The 18,851-nt window shown below is 31.1% G+C and overlaps 2 protein-coding genes across 3 annotated transcripts; one reads left to right on the forward strand and one right to left on the reverse strand.

The window, feature by feature from the left end:
• The first annotated feature begins 2,450 nt into the window (after positions 1 to 2,450).
• Positions 2,451 to 6,185, forward strand: LOC107411339 (uncharacterized). Its single transcript, XM_016018918.3, is given in 5 exon segments — positions 2,451 to 2,627; positions 2,868 to 4,020; positions 4,112 to 4,807; positions 4,810 to 5,466; positions 5,587 to 6,185. Coding segments are annotated over 4 exon segments (2,409 nt in total). The 5' UTR covers positions 2,451 to 2,627; positions 2,868 to 3,003; the 3' UTR covers positions 5,626 to 6,185.
• A 1,779-nt stretch (positions 6,186 to 7,964) lies between these two features.
• LOC107411033 (protein PHOSPHATE STARVATION RESPONSE 1) lies at positions 7,965 to 11,791 on the reverse strand. 2 transcript variants are annotated; one of them, XM_060815811.1, is made up of 6 exons: positions 11,276 to 11,791; positions 9,585 to 10,072; positions 9,308 to 9,384; positions 9,131 to 9,167; positions 8,304 to 8,458; positions 7,965 to 8,174 (listed from the first exon to the last, which is right to left on the reverse strand). In XM_060815811.1, the coding sequence occupies exons 2-5, from the start codon at positions 9,955 to 9,957 to the stop codon at positions 8,403 to 8,405; spliced, it is 543 nt and encodes a 180-aa protein (XP_060671794.1). In that variant the 5' UTR covers positions 9,958 to 10,072; positions 11,276 to 11,791; the 3' UTR covers positions 7,965 to 8,174; positions 8,304 to 8,402. The 2 variants fall into 2 exon arrangements, with proteins under 2 accessions (XP_060671794.1, XP_060671792.1); XM_060815809.1 differs by having other exon boundaries at positions 7,965 to 8,177.
• Between the last annotated feature and the right edge of the window lie 7,060 nt (positions 11,792 to 18,851).

Raw genomic sequence — 18,851 nt, forward strand, 5'->3', positions numbered from 1 at the left:
TATCCACCTTCTAATTAGTCTTTCTACTTGCCCATATTACCCAAACTAATTTCCTTGAATTCCCTCAACCTCAAGTCTTTTGTTTCTATCTTGCATTGTTCACTTTGCTATCTATCTACATCACCTTTATAAGATGCATTAAATGAATGGTTGCTTGGATACTATGACTGTTGCTATCTAACCCTGTTTCGTAAAATTCACGGTTGAATTGGACAGTTCTAATAACTTTTATTGCTACAGACACAATGAGTTTAATTATACTATCATATGTGTGTTTCCTTTCAACTACTATCCTAATTTGTTACCATAAAAAATTGCAAATTTTAGTGTCAAAAGTATTGAAAACTGGGGAATTGGGAATTGGCCAAGATCTAAGGAGGGAAGACACGCGAAAACAAATATATACAAAGGAGAGTGAGAGATTATTTGTTGGTTTTAAGTTTGAAGAGTGGGATAGCTGATGGTCCACTCAGAAATCAGGAAAGATTGGCTTTTAAAGAATTGTAGGGCAATTTGGTTTGGTCCTCTCTCCGCGATTGAAGGGTGATTGAGAAAAAAGTAGTCACCCTTCTCTCTTACTTTATTATTATTATTATTTTGGCAACGACTTTTCCATCTTACTTTAATGCGTTTGAGTTTGACAATAACTTCAGCAGGTTATGCTTATAATATCATATTTATCATGTTCATAGACAAACTGGTCGGATCTAGGGATCCATGTCCTTTTTTTATTACCCCCCAAAAAAAAAAGGATCTGTGTCCTTTAACTATGTCCATGCTGCAAAACATGTTAGATCGATCACAATCACATAGAGAATTATTCACCAAAAAAAAGAAAAAAAAAAAAAAAACAATCACATAGTGAATTGGATGCAAATAAATTATTGTCTTTTTAACGGCATATAAAATGATTCAAATAACACCCAAAAAAATAAAGATTAAAGATTAGTCCTAACCATTCAAATTAACATCCCTCCCATTTTACACAACTAACAAGAATATAAGTAAGCTATAACCAACCACCACCAATTATTACACGGTTCTGTTAATTAGTAAATTGTAGCTGATTTAGTCATCTTGAAATCCCTTCATTCTCTTACATATGAAAAACTTTTTGCCTTTTTGATTGCTTGGACTTTTGCCTTTGTAAATCAAGTCAACAAAATCCAACCACCACCTAGCTCTATATTTCTCAATCAACTCACATGCACTTCACTTATGCTTGTATCTGTAAATTCCACTAGATCGGAATTCATGTCACTCTTACTCCCAAAACAATTCTCTCCTAAAATAATTTAGCAATGCAATTTACTTAAAATATCATATACAATGATTGACCAAATGCTATTATATATTAAAAAAACATAAAGAGACCAAAAGTTGGGTCCTCTCACCAATGGACACCTAATCAGGAAGAAGTAAAGATCGTTGGATGAGCAATCGCCACTGTCTCTTCCCCTACTGTATGCCCGTGACCACAACTTTCCCAAGAACCAATTAATTACCAACATACAGGAGAAGAACATCAAACATAAAAGAAAGTAAATTTAAAATAATAATAATAATAATAATAAAAAAAATGGAAAATCGAGAGAGCGTGAGTCCAGACTCCACCACCTAGTCAGCGAGTAAGCAAAACAATGAAAACAGGGTAGCATGTGATTTTTAAATTTCATCCCCTGTTCTTGTAGTAAGCGGCAGTAGTAGGGAGTGTATACTCGTAAGTGACTGAAAATGCAAATACACAGAGCAAGTCAGAAAAGTGGCAAAAGAAAAAAGTAGCCCCAGTTTGGCCCTCTCTACTCTTTCCTTTTCTTCTTTCACACTCCTTCCACTCCAAACTGCACGCCATCATTCTCGGAGCCTTTATTCACAGCAACAACAACAATTACTTTGTCTCTCCCTCTCTCTCTCTCTCTCTCTCCCTCTCAAACACAAACTGACAGGCATGCCTTTCTTTTCCTTTTTTATTTTTTTATCTCTTTTGATTTTTGAGTTTAACTGATTGTTGGTTTTGATGTTTACTTCCTACTTTTTTTTTTTTTTTTTAAAAGAATTTCGCTTTTGATTCTGTTGGTGAATATGGGTTTTTTTCTTGGATCATTCTGTTTTTGCTATTGATTATTGTTTTTCTCCTCTGGTTGAGAGTTGTGGAAGTTTAAATCGAGACCAGTAGTGTCTGGGGATAACAGTTGAGTTATCCTTTTTTCATTTTCGTTTGGATTTTTGCTCTTTTTAGAAGCTTTAATGATGCCTAGCTAGCTTGTATTTATCAAAAAATTTTGGGGTTTCAGTTTGTTGTTGAACTGGTAAAATTCTTTGTTATGGCACTTTGACAGAGTTGGTAATATTCAGCGTGTATAGTAAATGCTTTTTTTTTTTTTTTCTTTTCTTTTTTTGTGTATGTTTATTTAGTAATAACTGATTGTTTCTACTATGGATAAAATTAGGAACTCGGCTAATCTTGTAAGAGCTTGTTTGCTTGATTTGTTGGAAATTCATTCAATTCTCTGAATGGTTGCCGAAGAGATTAAAGATGGAAAAGGGAAAAACAAGAAAAAAAGAAAAAAAATGGGAAGTTTCTTTTCATGTTGTTTTAATGTGTTACTTAGGCCATGGTTGAGATAGTAAGTGCTTTTTATTCAAGTTCCGTTGTGTATAAGTTCTCGATATTTGGAGTAAAATGGATTCAGATTTTCTTCTTTTATTTTTACCTTTATTTTAAGATTTTTTTTTATTTTTTTTTAATTTCTAATTATAATATTTTATCATTCAGTCTATAAGTACTCAATCAGGAGTTTATATGTATTTGGTTGGATTTCTTTTTTTTTATTTTGTTCACTAATAATGTTATACTTTCATTTCAGAATTTATTAGAAGATTTGGATGTGAAGGGACTTACCATGATCTTTTCCTCTACTCTGGCCATTGGCAGTTCCATTGTTTCAATTGGCAAACTCTGAATTATAAAGGGAATTTAGCAGTATTTTCTAGGTTGCAATCATGGAGGAAAGGAAACTCAACTTTAATGCTCGACTTCTGTCTGTGAGGCGATTTGCTACAATATCAGTGCCCACGGAAAAAGAGAGTGGGAAGATAATTGAAAACTCCCCTCCCACCACAGAACATGTTCTTTCTCCTCATGAATCATACTTTAATATGGATCAGGTAACAGAGCCTGCTGCACTAGTTCCTTTTCATTGGGAGCAGATTCCTGGAAAAGCAAAGGATGGCAAGAAAGCTGGACCTCAGCGTTTGAAGGAGGAGCCTTCTATTACTCCTAGGCTTCCTCCCGGAAAAGTTTTGAATGCCATGAAACAATCTTCAGGCATGGATTCTGCATACCAAAATGGCACTAGGCCCCGAATTAAAGCATATTCTTTCAATGACGAATTGATGGAATCGAAGTGCTCAAAAGAAGGACCAAATCAGAGAGGGGGATTGGGAATGGAGGACGACAATGACATTTATTCTGATGCACTTGAGACGCTGTCTTCTAACGAGTCTGTTTCCTTGAACTGCAGTGCAAGTGGTCTGAGTGGATATGATGGTACAGATGTGAAACAATCTGGAACTTTCTCTACAGATTCACAAACTCGAGACTTCATGATGAGGCGCTTCTTACCTGCAGCCAAGGCAATGGTATTGGATTCACCGCATTATGCTACTGCAAGGAGGCAACCCATGGCGCCTGAACAACCTAGAGAAATCAAAAAGATGGTCAATGAGGATAAAACATCTGTACATAATGAAATAGATTCTAATGTGGTGCCACAGTTTGGACAGCATCAAGAGGAAGAAGAAAGTGAAGATGAAGTTTCTGAATATGATGAATCCCCAAATATTTCAGCCAAAGGTTGTGGGTTATTTCCTCGGTTGCGCCTTAGTAATTCATTGTGCCTCTTAAATCCAGTGCCAGGGATGAAAGTTAGAACCCGGGCTCACACGCCTCCCACCCATGAGGTTGCAAGAGCAGGCAGAAAGACTAATAAGCAATCCGAGTATAAAACTGTCAACAAGGTTCCAAGAACACTTTCTATATTTCCATTTTTATTTTGATTTGATATCGCTCCTTACGTATTCGTCGCTGACATTCTTGTGATCTTTTCAGCATGCTCTTGATGTGGCCTATAAGCAAAAATCAGACCGGGGATTTCGATCAGCTGAGCTGCAGGCAGTCAAGAGCAAGGGGACAGATGAATCCAGACGGTTTGCCTACTCAGGTGAGCTGCAAAAAGGTAGATCACCTCCCTTCCTACAACCAAGGAGTGCTGGTGTATCTCCTTTCCGGAATGCTGCATGTCAGTCTCCCTTTCGTGGACAGTCAGACCGTGGAATTCGATCAGGTGAGCTGCAGGTGGTCAAGAACAGGTTGGTTGCTGAGTCGAGTCGGTTTGCATACTCAGGTGAGCTGCCAAAAGGTAGGATATCTCCCTTCCGACAGCCACGAAGCGGTGGTATATCACCCTTCAGGAACGAAGCACATGAGTCTCCTTTTCGTGGAGAATCAGACCGTGGAGTCCTGTCAGCTGAGTTGCAGGCGGTCAAGAGCAAGTTGTCTTGTGAATCCAGTCGGTTTACATTCTCGGGTGACCTGCAAAACGGTAGGACATCTCCCTTCCGACAGTCCCGAAGTGGTGGAATATCTCCCTACAGGAATGAAGCCCGTCAGTCTCCCTTCCGTGAAGTGGGGCTTCTTGGAATTCCAAAGGAAGGGAACATCAAAACCAGTAGTAGGACCAATCTGTATAGCAGAAGCAGTAACAAGTTTCAGGATGTACAAAAAAATAAACAGGGCCATTTTCGATAGTCCCTGCCATTGAGAAGACAGTGTATGTAGATACTGTGAACAATAACATTGCTGAGAGATCATATCCAAATTCAGGTTCCATAGCTTCCAAAGGACCAATGGACTCTGCTAGTGAGGAATTTGAGAAATTTTTAGAGCAGAGGGGTATTGAAGAAACTTCTACTTCAGAATCTTTATTTCAAGAAGTTAAGTGTCCAAATATTGTGGGAAGAGAGAGCATTTTGGAACCTCAAGTCTTTCACTCTGTTGATGACAAACAATCCAGACTTTCTGAAATATCACATTTCAAAGCCCAAGCTGTCATGGAGGCCTCTCGATTAGGAATTGGTCGAGAAATTAAATCCTTGGATTTGCCAAAATTATTAACTGCTAATGGAAATGCAGACATTAATACTGGTCAGATTGTAAAGGCAGATGTAGAAGATATTAATACCAGTTTTGTAACTTCTCCTCTTCCTCCACCTTTACCAAAATCACCTTCCGAGTCTTGGCTTTGGCGTACCCTCCCTTCAGTTTCTATGAAGAATCCAATTTCACACATGAATCTTGGTCTTCTTACTAAAAAGACGGAGTCCAAGACGTCGTCCACTAACACCAAGTGGGAAACAATTGTAAAGACTTCTAAATTGAATCACGATCATGCGCGTTATTCTGAGGTAATCACATAACTTCGTCTTCTTCTTCATTATATATATATATATAGGTATATATATGTTATTAGAACGTTCACTGGGACGTGAGAATTGGAAGCAGTAACCTTTCTTTCTTTTCGGCAGGAATTAATTGGTCATATTTCTCAGCAATCCAAAACTTAGAAATGCCAAGAATGTCGACAACCAATGATTCACACAGACTTTGTTTCAGAAGTTTTGTTTTCATTTATTCAAAGATTGTTGTGATATACATGGGGACAATCCATTCTTTTGTGGACGTTGTTTCTCTTTCTCAAGAAACATTACGTGAGTGGTTTTGGTGTGTTCATTTCTTGTTTTCTGCTGGCTACAACTGATTTCTTCTTCTAGAATAATATAGCATTGAGGGGGAAAAAAAAGTCGGCTTCAAAAATTTCTTCAAGAAGGAAATGATCTGAAACTCTAGTGTGTGGCTTCCTATAACGTTTGTACTGTCTAGAAATCAATAGCATTCTTTTTCTTAAAGATTCTGATCATTGGAAATATAGTTTCCTTGACAAAAAATACATGATTGGGCATGTAAAACCGTATAGACATCATGCTTGTATTCCGTTATGATTTTGCCTTTAGGAAGATCAACATTTTCTCAAATTGCCATTTGAGTTGTCGCAGAATATATTCTGAGGCAGGGGTGTAAAAGAGCCAATTCAATACAGAATGAAAGGGTATTTACACATTTACAATTCTACTTTATCTTCTATTCATCTTTTTTTCCTCGTTTTGGCTCTTCTACAAAAACAACGGTTACTGTCCATGCCATTTTATTTATTAAGGATGTCAACAAACTGGAACTTTCCTTAGCAATGACCAGAAAAGGGTGTGCGCGCACGCAAACACTGCTAAAAAGTTTTTCAGAGATAGTGTACTGTTTTTCTCCTTTTTTTTTTTTTTTTTTTTTCAAATATATATATATATATATATATATATATATTTGTTGCTGAGCAAGCTTACAAACCCAAAAGCAAACAGAAAACAGAAAGAAAACTAAAATCAAACCATAACAACCCATCAGAGTTAAAGACATGTAAAGAAATCGAGATATCGAACCCTGGGTCGATAGACAGTAACCAACAAATAAAGCCAAGTATGCTGAAGAAGGGGTCTTTCAATACACCCAACTAGAAACATATATATATATATATATATATACACATACAGTCTGGCTATCATCAAAGTATCTTAATGGTAGAATTTCCATATATATATATATATATATATATAATATTTTGTAATTTTTCATCAGTAGATCAGTAAATGTGTCTTCACAAATTTCCAAGTTTGATTCTTTCAACTGAACAAAAAGCAGGGGAGCAACAAGCAGGAGTATTTATTAGGTTGAGAAAGCATTGTAAATGGTCAAAAACAGCATCATGCTCTTGTTTTTGCATTAATTTCTGGACTCAATTATGAAGCCCAAATATTCCAAAAGGAATTTTAGGTTGGCTGCAAAAGTTCCCTATACTTGCACTGCTTGGAGTGCCCACTAAAATCAATATCTCAATCTAGTAGTCTTATAAAAATTTCAACAAAAGAAAGGTTGGGGCGCACTTAATCTGCTCCTTGAAGATTAGCTGGGCTTTTCTCAAATTACTTTTATTTTATTTATTTATTTATTTTTGTCTTTTTTTGTGGGCCCTTTTGGCCCCTCCACATTCCCAAAATTTTCGAAAAAGCTATATTCATTTTTGTGAGGGTTTAAATCTAAAATAAGGATGCCAAATAATAGGGGGATTAAATGTAAGAGCTTTTTTCTTTACTTATTGAACAAGTTTCTTCAATTTCTGCAAGTTTATCATGACAATCTATATATATAGATATGCGTGTGTATGAGAGAGAGAGAAGGATAGAAAGACTAAGAAATAGACAGAGAAAGGTTGGTGCTAATTTCTTGTGTTGAAGTAGTGCTGCTTCGATAATGAGTGTTATTGTCATCAACATTGCTACTTTTTTGGCTCAATAATCCTCCCAATCTCAATTTAGGAATCGGTTCCTCCTCCTTCAAGACTTGCTCTAGATTCAACTGCAAGTACAATAGAATATATATATATATAGATATCATTGATAATATATAAGTTTACAAGCAGGGACTTAAATAAAAACTAAAGCAAACACATATCATGCATGCAATAATACACCAAATGCTAAAATGCTCTCACTCTTTGCGGTTCAAAAGAGAACCAAAAAAAAAAAAAAAAAAAAAAAAAGAAGCTTACTTGAAGCGGAAACAGTGGCTCAAATTCTTGTTTATAGCGACTGATCAAGAAGGAACTCTGCGAGTTTGATATGAATTTCCTCATCTTTATATCATTTTCAAGAATCACTTCATCAACTTGTGGAGGCCAACACTTCTGATCGAGAGATTGGCTACGTTTTATAGCCACATGATTTCCTACTGTGTTTGTGCCAAGCACTTGTATTTGATCTGAGGCTATTGACCTAAATACATACATACATATATATATATATATATATATAAGAAAATTCTATGGTGTGGACAGTCTACATATGGATCATGTCAAACCTGATACTTTTTGAAAAAAAATGTCAGATTTTACTGTATATGTGTACACAATGTACATAACAAAGATACACATATACAGCATAACCGATGAAAAGAACCAAAATATGTCATTTTTAATGTGGTCCGTATACGACCAGTCCGCACCATAGAACTACTATATATATATATATATATATATTCCATCATTTAATTATTGCAATGTGATCTAGGATTCTTTAACAAGAGACCTTTCGTATGAAATTGAAATCCATTTATTAGTATTATTAATTCAGAAGCTTACCTTAAAGTGCTAGCTTTGAAATCTAAATGTGGCTGAGAGAATGAAGAACAGTGAAAAAGACCCCGAACAAGGCTGAGCTCAATTCTGTCGCTCCCCGTTTTATAGCGCATTACAAGGATTTCTTCCATGCCCAATTGATCCGTATGATTGCAATGCTACGGTATTATTAACAAAAGAAAACTTAGTTATTAATTAGATGCATTGCTATCCCTCATACATGACTTAACTATATTCCCCTACCACATCTGTTTTTTTAGGCGAATCTCCTACCATATTTTCAATTCCTTCTACGACACAATGAATAATTATAAATATAAACTACTTATATAAATAATTTAGAATATATTATAATCTCTAATAAAAATAAATAAATAATAACATTAGTCATTTAAATAATTTTTACAAAACAATTCAAAATTAATTTTTTTGACATATATATTATCATTCAGAACATTAAACCTTAAAAAATCATATACATGATTAAGAGGCCCCAAAATTTATTTGGATCTTAATCAAAAGCTTAGTTGGACTGCTTTACATCAAATTAATTTATCAACAATTTAATTATCGATTCCCATCTGCGGTTATACTTTAAAGTTCTAAACTAACATTGCAGAGAAAAGAAAAGGATTCATCTCCATCTCTGGTGAAAGTGTAGTGATCTATCATTAACACAAGTTTTACGTTTACGCTTAATTGATAAAATTGGACACGTTACTTGAACATCCTATTTAATATACCCAAAACGTGGCTGCAGGGACTAGTCATCAGTGGATTTCCCATGCAATATTATAATTATATGATATCAAAGATAAGAAGAGCAGCACCTTGGCCAGCCTCGTCAATCTTCTTGCTTCGGTACATCTGCATATAATTAGAAAGGTGATCATCAATATTTGTGCTCATAGGAAAGGAAAGACTGGAAGGAAAACTATATATAATATATGTAAATTATAAGGTCCATTTAAAGAATAAACTCTCCTTTATTTGATTAGTATATGTACCTGCAAGTGACTCTTTACATGTGCGATGCTAAGTCCTCTCACTTTCATTAGCTGAAGAACTAACTTGGGAGTTGCTCCTATACATACACATACATATATATATATATATATATATATATATATTCCAATACAATACGAACATCTTATAAGAAAAACCTCCAATACAATACGAACATCTTATAAGAAAAACCCACAAGATCTAATAACACATATTTAAGCTATCTAGCTGATAATTAGTTAGTAGCTATCAAAATCAATTTTATATATAGTGACTTACTTTCTTGTCCACCAAGCTGTTCAACAGCATGCACAAAAGAGTGATGCAGGTCCGGAGTCCACCGGAGGCGAGGCATTTTGGATCTAAGATATTCCCTAACTTTAGGCTTTGGTTCCTCATCTTCAGCACTAGTACTACTTGTGGCTGAGGAATTATAATTAGCTGACAATGATGAATCCTCTTCTGCTATTTTTACATCATCTTCTTCCATTGTCGTTATTATATCATTTTCGCCGACGGCTGCTTCATTTAAATCAAAGGATGAACACTTCCGGGAAGAGAGTAAGGCTGCAGATGATGATGTGTTTTCGGCTTCTTCCTCACTTCTTTCAATTTTTCCTTGTACACCAATCTCCAATCTACGATCTTTCATGGCTTCTACGATCGTTTCCTTTGGATCGGTAGCTTGTCCCTCGGACAACTTGATGATCAGTTTCTAATGTTGAGGGTTCTTAAAATAATTAAGCCCTTGTACAGAATAGCTGAAACTAGTTAATTAAGAATAAAAACAATTTGTTAGTACTACTTACTGGCGAGAGATTTGGATTAATCCCAAGAAGAACTGATTTCTGTAAGCAACATATTTGAGCTCTGCTATATATATTCAATACAACTTGTGATTCTTTTAGTTAAGAAGTCATTGATTTCAATTGAAAGAAAATGGGTAATTAATATATCGGAAAAATATGTGATATTATTTCAGTTTTCAATTAATGTTCATCTCCAGATCTAATTATTTGTCTGATATGATTTTAATTGTCTTGAAACAAACAAACGAAAAGAAAAATGAAACAAATGTGCAAATTAAAATGATGTGTAGAAGTTAAATATATTATAGCACACAAAAACAAAATGGATATTACATGAAAGCAGGAGATATTGATTAATTGAAAGAACAAAAGTTTAATATACTCGTTAAAAAAGAAAAAAGAAAAAAGAAAAAAAATGTCTATGCAAGAGAAAAATAAAAAATAAAAATAAAAATAAAGTAAAAAAGAGGAAGAAGAAAAGAAAAATAAAAAGAAGAGGTTATATATATCTTAAAATTTTCATAATAATATCTTATTAACTAGGATACAATGGAATATTAAATGTTTGCTCACCTAATATATATTCGATGTATTTGTCCATGAAAAACAACAGGCGCAAGCATAATATGTTTTTCAAAGAAGAGCTTTAAGAAAACATAAAGAATTAAGTAAAAGCAGCAAGATATGATCTACAAAATCTACATAGCAGGTTATACAGTGAAGAGAGAATTTTGGAGATTGTGGATTATTAATTATAAACTATAGGCCACGATTAAAAGATATAGAATAAATTGGAAACGTGGTAACTAATGGCTACTTAAGAAGTCCCAGGTTGTAAGTTTGAGTTGGCGTTCTAAAATTATGTTTCATAATTATCTTCCGAAATTCTTAGAAAAACCAACTTTCTAAGCTTTGCTAGGTATAAGAAAGGAAAACCCCAAGAAATTCAAACTGACCCAAAAAAGATCCCATGGAAAGGACAAACGTATATAACCAATTTTCATGGACTTCATATTAGAAGCATAACATTGATCTTGATGATTTATTACTAAGTAGCAGAATATTCAACCAGTGGTAGAAAGAATTAGATTGCAAAAAGGCCTAGAGAGTTTTGTTAATCCCTAGTTTTTTTTAATTTTTTATTTTTTCCAAAATACAAACCATTGATATTGCTGAAGGTGATTCTGAAATCCTTCTCCTTTCCAAGTTGCTAATCAGAGCGAACCTTGCATGCCCTAGAAGGAGCTTGAAAAGTAAGACAAAGCTGAGAGGGAGAGATGTGGTATTGTTTCTCAGTTTGTCTGAAATGTTGAGATATGTTTTTGCTTTATTCAAGAGTGGACTTATAATAAAGCCAGAGAAATTCTAAGATTTCATATGGTTGAAAAAATAAAATAAAATAATAAAAAACAGACATTTGTGGATACAGATGCGACTTGTGCCATGAACTGTTGGAAATCATGTGACTTCTTCACCGGCCATTTTCTTCTTCTCCCTCATTTCACAGTTGTCCTTGTAAGGTGTAATAGTCTCTCTCTCTCTCTCTCTCTCTCTCTCTCTCTCTCTCTCTCTCTTACACACGCAATAGACTCGTGAATATCTTAATTCTTTGACTTCCATTTGATCAGAAAATTATTGTACTCTCCAATTTCATAACCACAAATTTAATGTTTTTAAGTTGCTAATATTTTTGAAGTTTCACTCATTATCCCTGCTTATAGGAAGATCTTGGGGACTAGTACTCTATGTTTCATGATCAACCTTTCAATTCCAAATTCCCACCTAAACGAAGACTTTTCATTTTTACATTATAGAATACCACAACGTTATTGTTTTCTTTTCTAAATTAAGACGTAGGACTCTTAATTACTTCTACAAACAAAAGGCTATTATATGATATGTACATTTAATCTCCCAAAAAAAAATTAAAAATTAATTATGTACAGTGATGATTTAGTGTAAGAGCATATTTAATGGTTTTATGAATAGGTAAAAAATCTTTAGCACATTAAAAATAAATTGTCATTCAAAAAAAAAAATTCTCTCAAATAGCTAAGTGGGAAAAAAATAAAAATAAAAAAGAACACTATCAAAATAAGTGTCTTTTTATGAAGGATCTGTTTGATACAGCAAATATTTAATAACATGCTTATTGAGGGGGAAAAAAAACACTATTACAAACAATCTTTATAACAAATATGTATATTTTGTAAACAAAAAATAATTATAATATCATTAATAAAATTGAGATTATAAAAAAATTGGAGAGTAACTTTGAACTTAAATGCCTGTTAAATAGACATTTTTGCCACATAGCTAGGAAATTGTTCTAATAATCTACAAAGTCATAAGAGATGCCTAATCACTCTTAGAACTTTAGAATATATAATTAATAGCCAACCCTAAATATATGGTGCCCAATTGATCAATTTTAGGAATTATCCAAATATTGTGGGGCTCAATGATATAATCCAATATCACTTTGAGTAACAATATTTTTAATTGCAGGATATGTGAATATTTCCTTAGTTTCACATAAAATTCGAAATTTCGATATCGATAGAAATATCGAAAACTTAAAATATAAAAATATTTATGAAAATATCAAAAATTAATCAAATATCGACAAAAATCATTAAAAATAATGGAAATTAATGGAAATTTATTTAAAAAATAAAATTTTATTGAAACTTTAGGATTAGTTTGTTTAATTTATTAATTATCAAACTGAGTATTAAAATTGCATATCAAATGGATATTATATTTTTCTTAATTAGTCGATTTATAATAAACTTTAATAGTTAAAAATATACAATTATAAATAAAAATGCAAAAAATACATATTTAATAAAATTATTTATTAATTAAGATATATAGAACAATTAGTACAATTACATTATATTTTATAAATTTCATTTCAATACTCTAAAAAATTCATAGGTGGTTGAGAATTGTTTGTATCTTCCTCATTCTCATTTTAAAATATAAAATGTAAGAAGTAATTATTAAATGATGTATCTTGTTAATAATTTTTTATATAATTATTAATATACTCTCGATATGAATATTTGAGAGTTAAATTTACATGTATCAAATATTATCAATATCGAAATTTTGAAACTTTGTTTACAGAAAATATATTTCTTGCATATTTTTCAATTTTTGTCTACTTTCTAATTTTTATCAACTTTATAATATTTATACAAATATTAAAATTATTATTGTAACAAAAATTAATAATATATAGGTAAATTTGTAACTTGCTATATTAATTTTCTTTGAAAATATGATAAATAAACTTATTTAATATAATTTTGGACATTATTTATTAAATGTCAATTTTTTAATTTTTATTTACCTAACAATTGGAGGACAATTAAAAAGTAAAAAAATTATTAATAATATTAATTTGGTAAAAAGTTTTACTAAATATCAATAATATTTATAAAATTTTTTGATAAAAAAAATTCATAAAATAAACATAAATATTTTTAAAATTTCTATAGAAGTTTGTGAAAATTTTTCAAAAAAATTATGAATTTTTAAATCAAATTATAAAAGATTTAATATGAATGTTATGATAGAAATTTCAATAGAAATATAAAAAAATATCAAAAATTTTAATAGATATTATAAAAATTATACATATTTTCATTTTAGAAGTAAATTTTTTTTTAGAAGTAAATTATACATAAAAATTATACATATTTTCAAAAAAAATTCTTAAAAATTTTACGGAAAGTTTCAATATCTTAAACTATCATTTTATGTGCACGTGGACATACGTCTGACTCACAACTCACTGTCTTTATTAAGTGAATGAGTTGGGATATTGTATTTATATTAATAAGCATTACTTGAAACCTTGACTTCGACCTCGAAGACTTCCTGGCCGTGAAGAGAAAAGGAAAGATTAGCTACATGGTTTTCTATAAATACAATAATAGTGTTAGGTAATATTAATGTTACATTCTAATTTAACATTATAGCTAGCTAGCTGGCGAAAGTAAATAATTCTGGCAGTAGCCGCTACTTGATGCAAATCACACATGCACTAGGGACTGGGTAAAGATTAATTAACTGGTACCACAGAACAGTTTGGTTTAGGACACCATCTGGATTTTATTTTGTCGTGACTAAGTTCAAAATAGAGATGGAGGGGAAAGAGATCTAGCTATTACCTACTAATTTGACTAATAAGTGCAGTCACTTCCTACAAAAAGCAATATAATTAACTAGAGGGGGAAATATCTCTCACTTTCAACTTTATTGATGATACTTACCCAAACCAAACTAAACAAAATCAGTAACACAATTTTTTTTCTTGAAATTGATGAAGGGGAACCTATCAAACCTATATATAATTTTCTGTCATTCACTCGAAGAAACTCAAATTTTAAGTTTTCTTTTTTTTATATGAACACGAAAATAAACGGTGCATGCATGACATGAATTAGATCCATTATATATACAAGAATTATTCAGTGAGAAATTCTTCACTTATCTAAATTAAATGAGAGATATAACACATGCAACAACTATTATGGATTGCTAGCTAGTTTCCTCTATGGTTCATTTAAGCTGACCTTATCAATCCGAACCAATTATTGGATGAGATTAGAATCCCTAATGGAGAAATTCAACTTTTTAACCGTTGTCTTTTGGAAAATGAGGAATCATTTGAAGGATTAGGTTTGGTTAAAAGACACCCAAAACTAGCTCGGTATATGTGACGTCGTCTACAGTAATAGTATTATTGCAAAAGATTCTTTTTTTTTTTTTTTTTTTTTTTTTTTTTTTTTTTGGCTTGAACTTGTTGCAAAAGTTTCATGAAAGATGTTCTATGTATTTAATATCGGAGAGATACTGTTAAACCATAATATTAAGTAAATATACTGGCTCTTTTGTCTTTCTCGTGTGCACGGCAGTTGACCATCATCAATTTTTTTTTGTCTTAAAAGAATCCTTCATAAAGACTTACTATTTTTTTTTCTTTCTTTATTATTTTAATTGGATAGAGACGTGGAACCTACCATCATTGCCAGGTAAAGGTCCAAAAAATTGTTAATTAATGTGATATATTCTAAATTGACCATAAAGGAGAATAATGTCTCAACTGTACTAATCTGGTTTGACATCAACAATACGTCAGTATGATATAAGATCAATATTTTTTCAGGTTCTTTAATATGGAGTCTAATATAAATTAGGTTTGTTTAATACGACCTTCAATCCGATCAAGTTGGATTGGATCAACCGTGTTGGGTTTGAAATATGATGGTGTAACTCTGTTGTGCTGAGCAATGGACTTTATTGATCTAATATTCAGTAATGAGTATTGGGCTAACAACAGAATGCACATTTGGGCCATTCAAATATGGCATCTATACTACAACGATTATTTTAAATAATAATATTCTAAAAATGTTGTGTAAATTAATTGTGTATAATAAATATTTCATTAGGGAAAGCAGGAAGGTAGTCCTATATATTTAAAATTAGTCAATTAGTAAAATAATTGAATGAGGTGGGAAGTAGTTTAAAGTTAGAGTTTAGAAGAATCCATTAAGGCCCAACTATATATATACGGTCATCATCAAACATAAATTCATAAAAATAAAGATACAAAAAAATTTATGAAAATGGATGTGAATATAAATTTATTAAATAAATAATAACAAATAAATGTCAATTCTCTTATCAACAAATTAATATCAAAGCCTCATATCATATGGAGGAAATGACAAATGGAAAATGATTTTTTTGAGTAATATGAAAAATTTAAGAATTAAATTGAAGCTTTTTCCACGAGTTCAATGACAATGTCACGCCCTTTATAGAGGGGCAGCTAATTTTTCAGCTAAAAATATAGCTAGCAAAGCTTAAATTATACAATCTTCATCGTATATATATATATATATACATATATAGAGCCAGTTTTTTATGAAAAAGTTCAGGTGTAATTTTTATTAAAACATCACTTATCAACTATTGAATTTGTTCATAAATTGAGATATAAAGATCTATTTGAGATCTTATATAAATTTAATGAAATACTAAAACTATAAGAAAATAAAATAAACTCTATTAATACTTATATACACAAAAAAATATTTTTTTAAATCTCAAACATTGAAAAAATTGAACGACTAATAAATAAGATTAGAATTTCATCAAAAATATCTTAAAAAAAGATGGACTATATATATGTTTATTATTATAAAATGAAATTACTTCTATTTAATTATTTTCTTTAGTACTTCATTAATTTCACTTATGATGACAGTCTATAGGGTAATACAAAAAGTCAAATTTCATTCTAACCTTTTTCTTTTTATAATCATCTTTAACTCTGCTTAGATAGCATATTTTTAAAAAATTATTATTAATCTCTTAATATTTTTTATACATTTTATCAAAATAAATCTAAACCTTAGTAATGGGAAGCTTTTTTTTTTTTTTTTTTGTATTTCAATGTTTTATGATTAAACAATTTTATAAAATATAATTTTGATATTTTAACTGTTAAAATTAATTCATTAAAAAAATGATGGATAAGTTTTGTTAGATTTTAAAAACATTAATAGGAGATTTTAAATGAATTTTGAAAATATGAAATTTAAACATAATTAAAATAAAATGAAAATTTACCAATACAAAATGAAATTTTATAACAATAAAATAATACTAAAATATAATAAATAATAGACGGAAAAAGGGACGTGCACAGTCTGCTGATCCATGACTGGGCTAGTATGCAACCCCGATATCAAGTCGAAGGGGTGACCACGACCGAGACCAAGTCCATCACCAACCAATTGATGGAAAAGAAACAATAGTTTTCTACTTTCAATGTGTCTGGTTTCCCTTCGGACACCCCAAGAATGTTATAGTGTGCGTTACCCAATGACTGGAACATTGGCCAATCATACTTTTCCCTTCTTCTTCTTCTTCTTTTTTTTTTTTTTTTTTTTTTAAAATGGTCTTTGGGTGAAAATCATCCCTTCTTATCTTGGCTTCCAGAAAGTGTAATAACGTCTAATTACTCACAAAAAAAAAAAAAAAGGGGGTGTACATATGGATTCATCAAGAAGATTTTAGATTTGTTCCCCTCTTTCACACTACAATTTTTGTTTAGATTCCGAAACAAAATAACAAGTTAGCGGGTTGGAATCTTTCTAATAACCATCTTAAATTTCTTTTTCTCTTTATGATTTCGAAGCATTTTATAAACGTTATGCATAAGAAATATGGTATGTTAACCACATCCTGATTCATCGACAACATATTTTTTTTGTATGTTTATCTCTTTTTTATTAATACTAAGTCCCTTTTAAAACACAAAAAGAAAAAAAGAAAAAAAAAAAAGAAACTCAATTAATACCCTTTTTAGCTATCAAAATGGCTGCATATATAGTTATTTGAGGCTTAGTATTATGTCTTAAAATCAAATTTTTACTTAAATAATAACAAAATATTTATTTGATTTATTCAATTTGGGCAGTGGAATACCAATTCCATTTGGAATTCAAAGCCTTTGAAATAAATAGAAAGACCTAAAGAGTCCTTAAAACCTAATTATATACGCTAATCAAAACGCAAACCTAGTGTCTTTTTATTTCAACTTGATTCCTATTTCTTAACAAAGGAAGTACAAAATTATGAAATGGCCAGGCCGTGAGTAAACTTTTACATCTTTTAAGCCAACCCCCAATCACAACTAAAACAAATTACTGTAGAAGAAATGAAGATTGTGATTAAATCAATTGCCATTAAGAATATTTATTATATTTCAAGTTTTATTCAATGAGTTTTTAATTTTGGTGAAATATTTAATGAGTTTATGACACGCTAAAGTACACTCATGCATTTTGGTGAGTTTGTATCATCTATGGATCGAGATGTACGGTACATGTTGTTCCATGAATCTGCTCTTCCCAATTTCGTTTCCTAGTGTTTATGAATATATATATGTAAGGTTAAAAATCTGTATTACAATTCGCACACTTTAATGATCTACTTTAAGATATTTCTCTAAAATCGTACTGTTAACAACACAATCATTATTTTCTTAAGCAAATGAATCTAATGCTGAACTAATAACCAAGAGTGCATATTTCATCAACCACAAAAACCAAGAGTGTATATTTATCCACCGAAGACAGCCTTTTTTTTTTTTTTTTTTTTTTTTCAATGGCTTTTTATAGTTGTTAAACTGAAAAAGTTCCAAATGAACGACTCGTCATGACTTCGAAGCCCAACCATTTTTAAAACAATTAATTTATTACTTTAGTTGGAAGATCCATACCTAATTTTAATATAATATTCAGCTACATGCTAGACTCTTACATGGGATAACTTAAATTAAAGTAACGTCTCTCTATCGAACCATTATGTATTTATTTGAAAACCATTATGTATTTATTACTTTTCAAATCACAAAAGACTATTAATTCCCTCTAACGTAATTTTTAAAATTTTTTTAATCAGGATTTTAACCATCAATATTAACAAGAATATTGACACAATGCATTTTAAATTATACATGCTTTAATATTTTGTATCATAAACTTTACTTTTCCTTCTACCGTTACACCTTTATCATTTTTTTTTAACTTTTTAATAATTTATCATATAGTTGGCATATGAGATAAAAAAATGAGAGTGTAAAATGCAATTCTATGTAGTTTAAGGTGTCAAATATAAAAATTAATTAATTAATTAAAATAAAAAATTT

Source organism: Ziziphus jujuba, chromosome 1 (assembly GCF_031755915.1).
Source record: "Ziziphus jujuba cultivar Dongzao chromosome 1, ASM3175591v1".
Classification (NCBI taxonomy): domain Eukaryota; kingdom Viridiplantae; phylum Streptophyta; class Magnoliopsida; order Rosales; family Rhamnaceae; genus Ziziphus; species Ziziphus jujuba.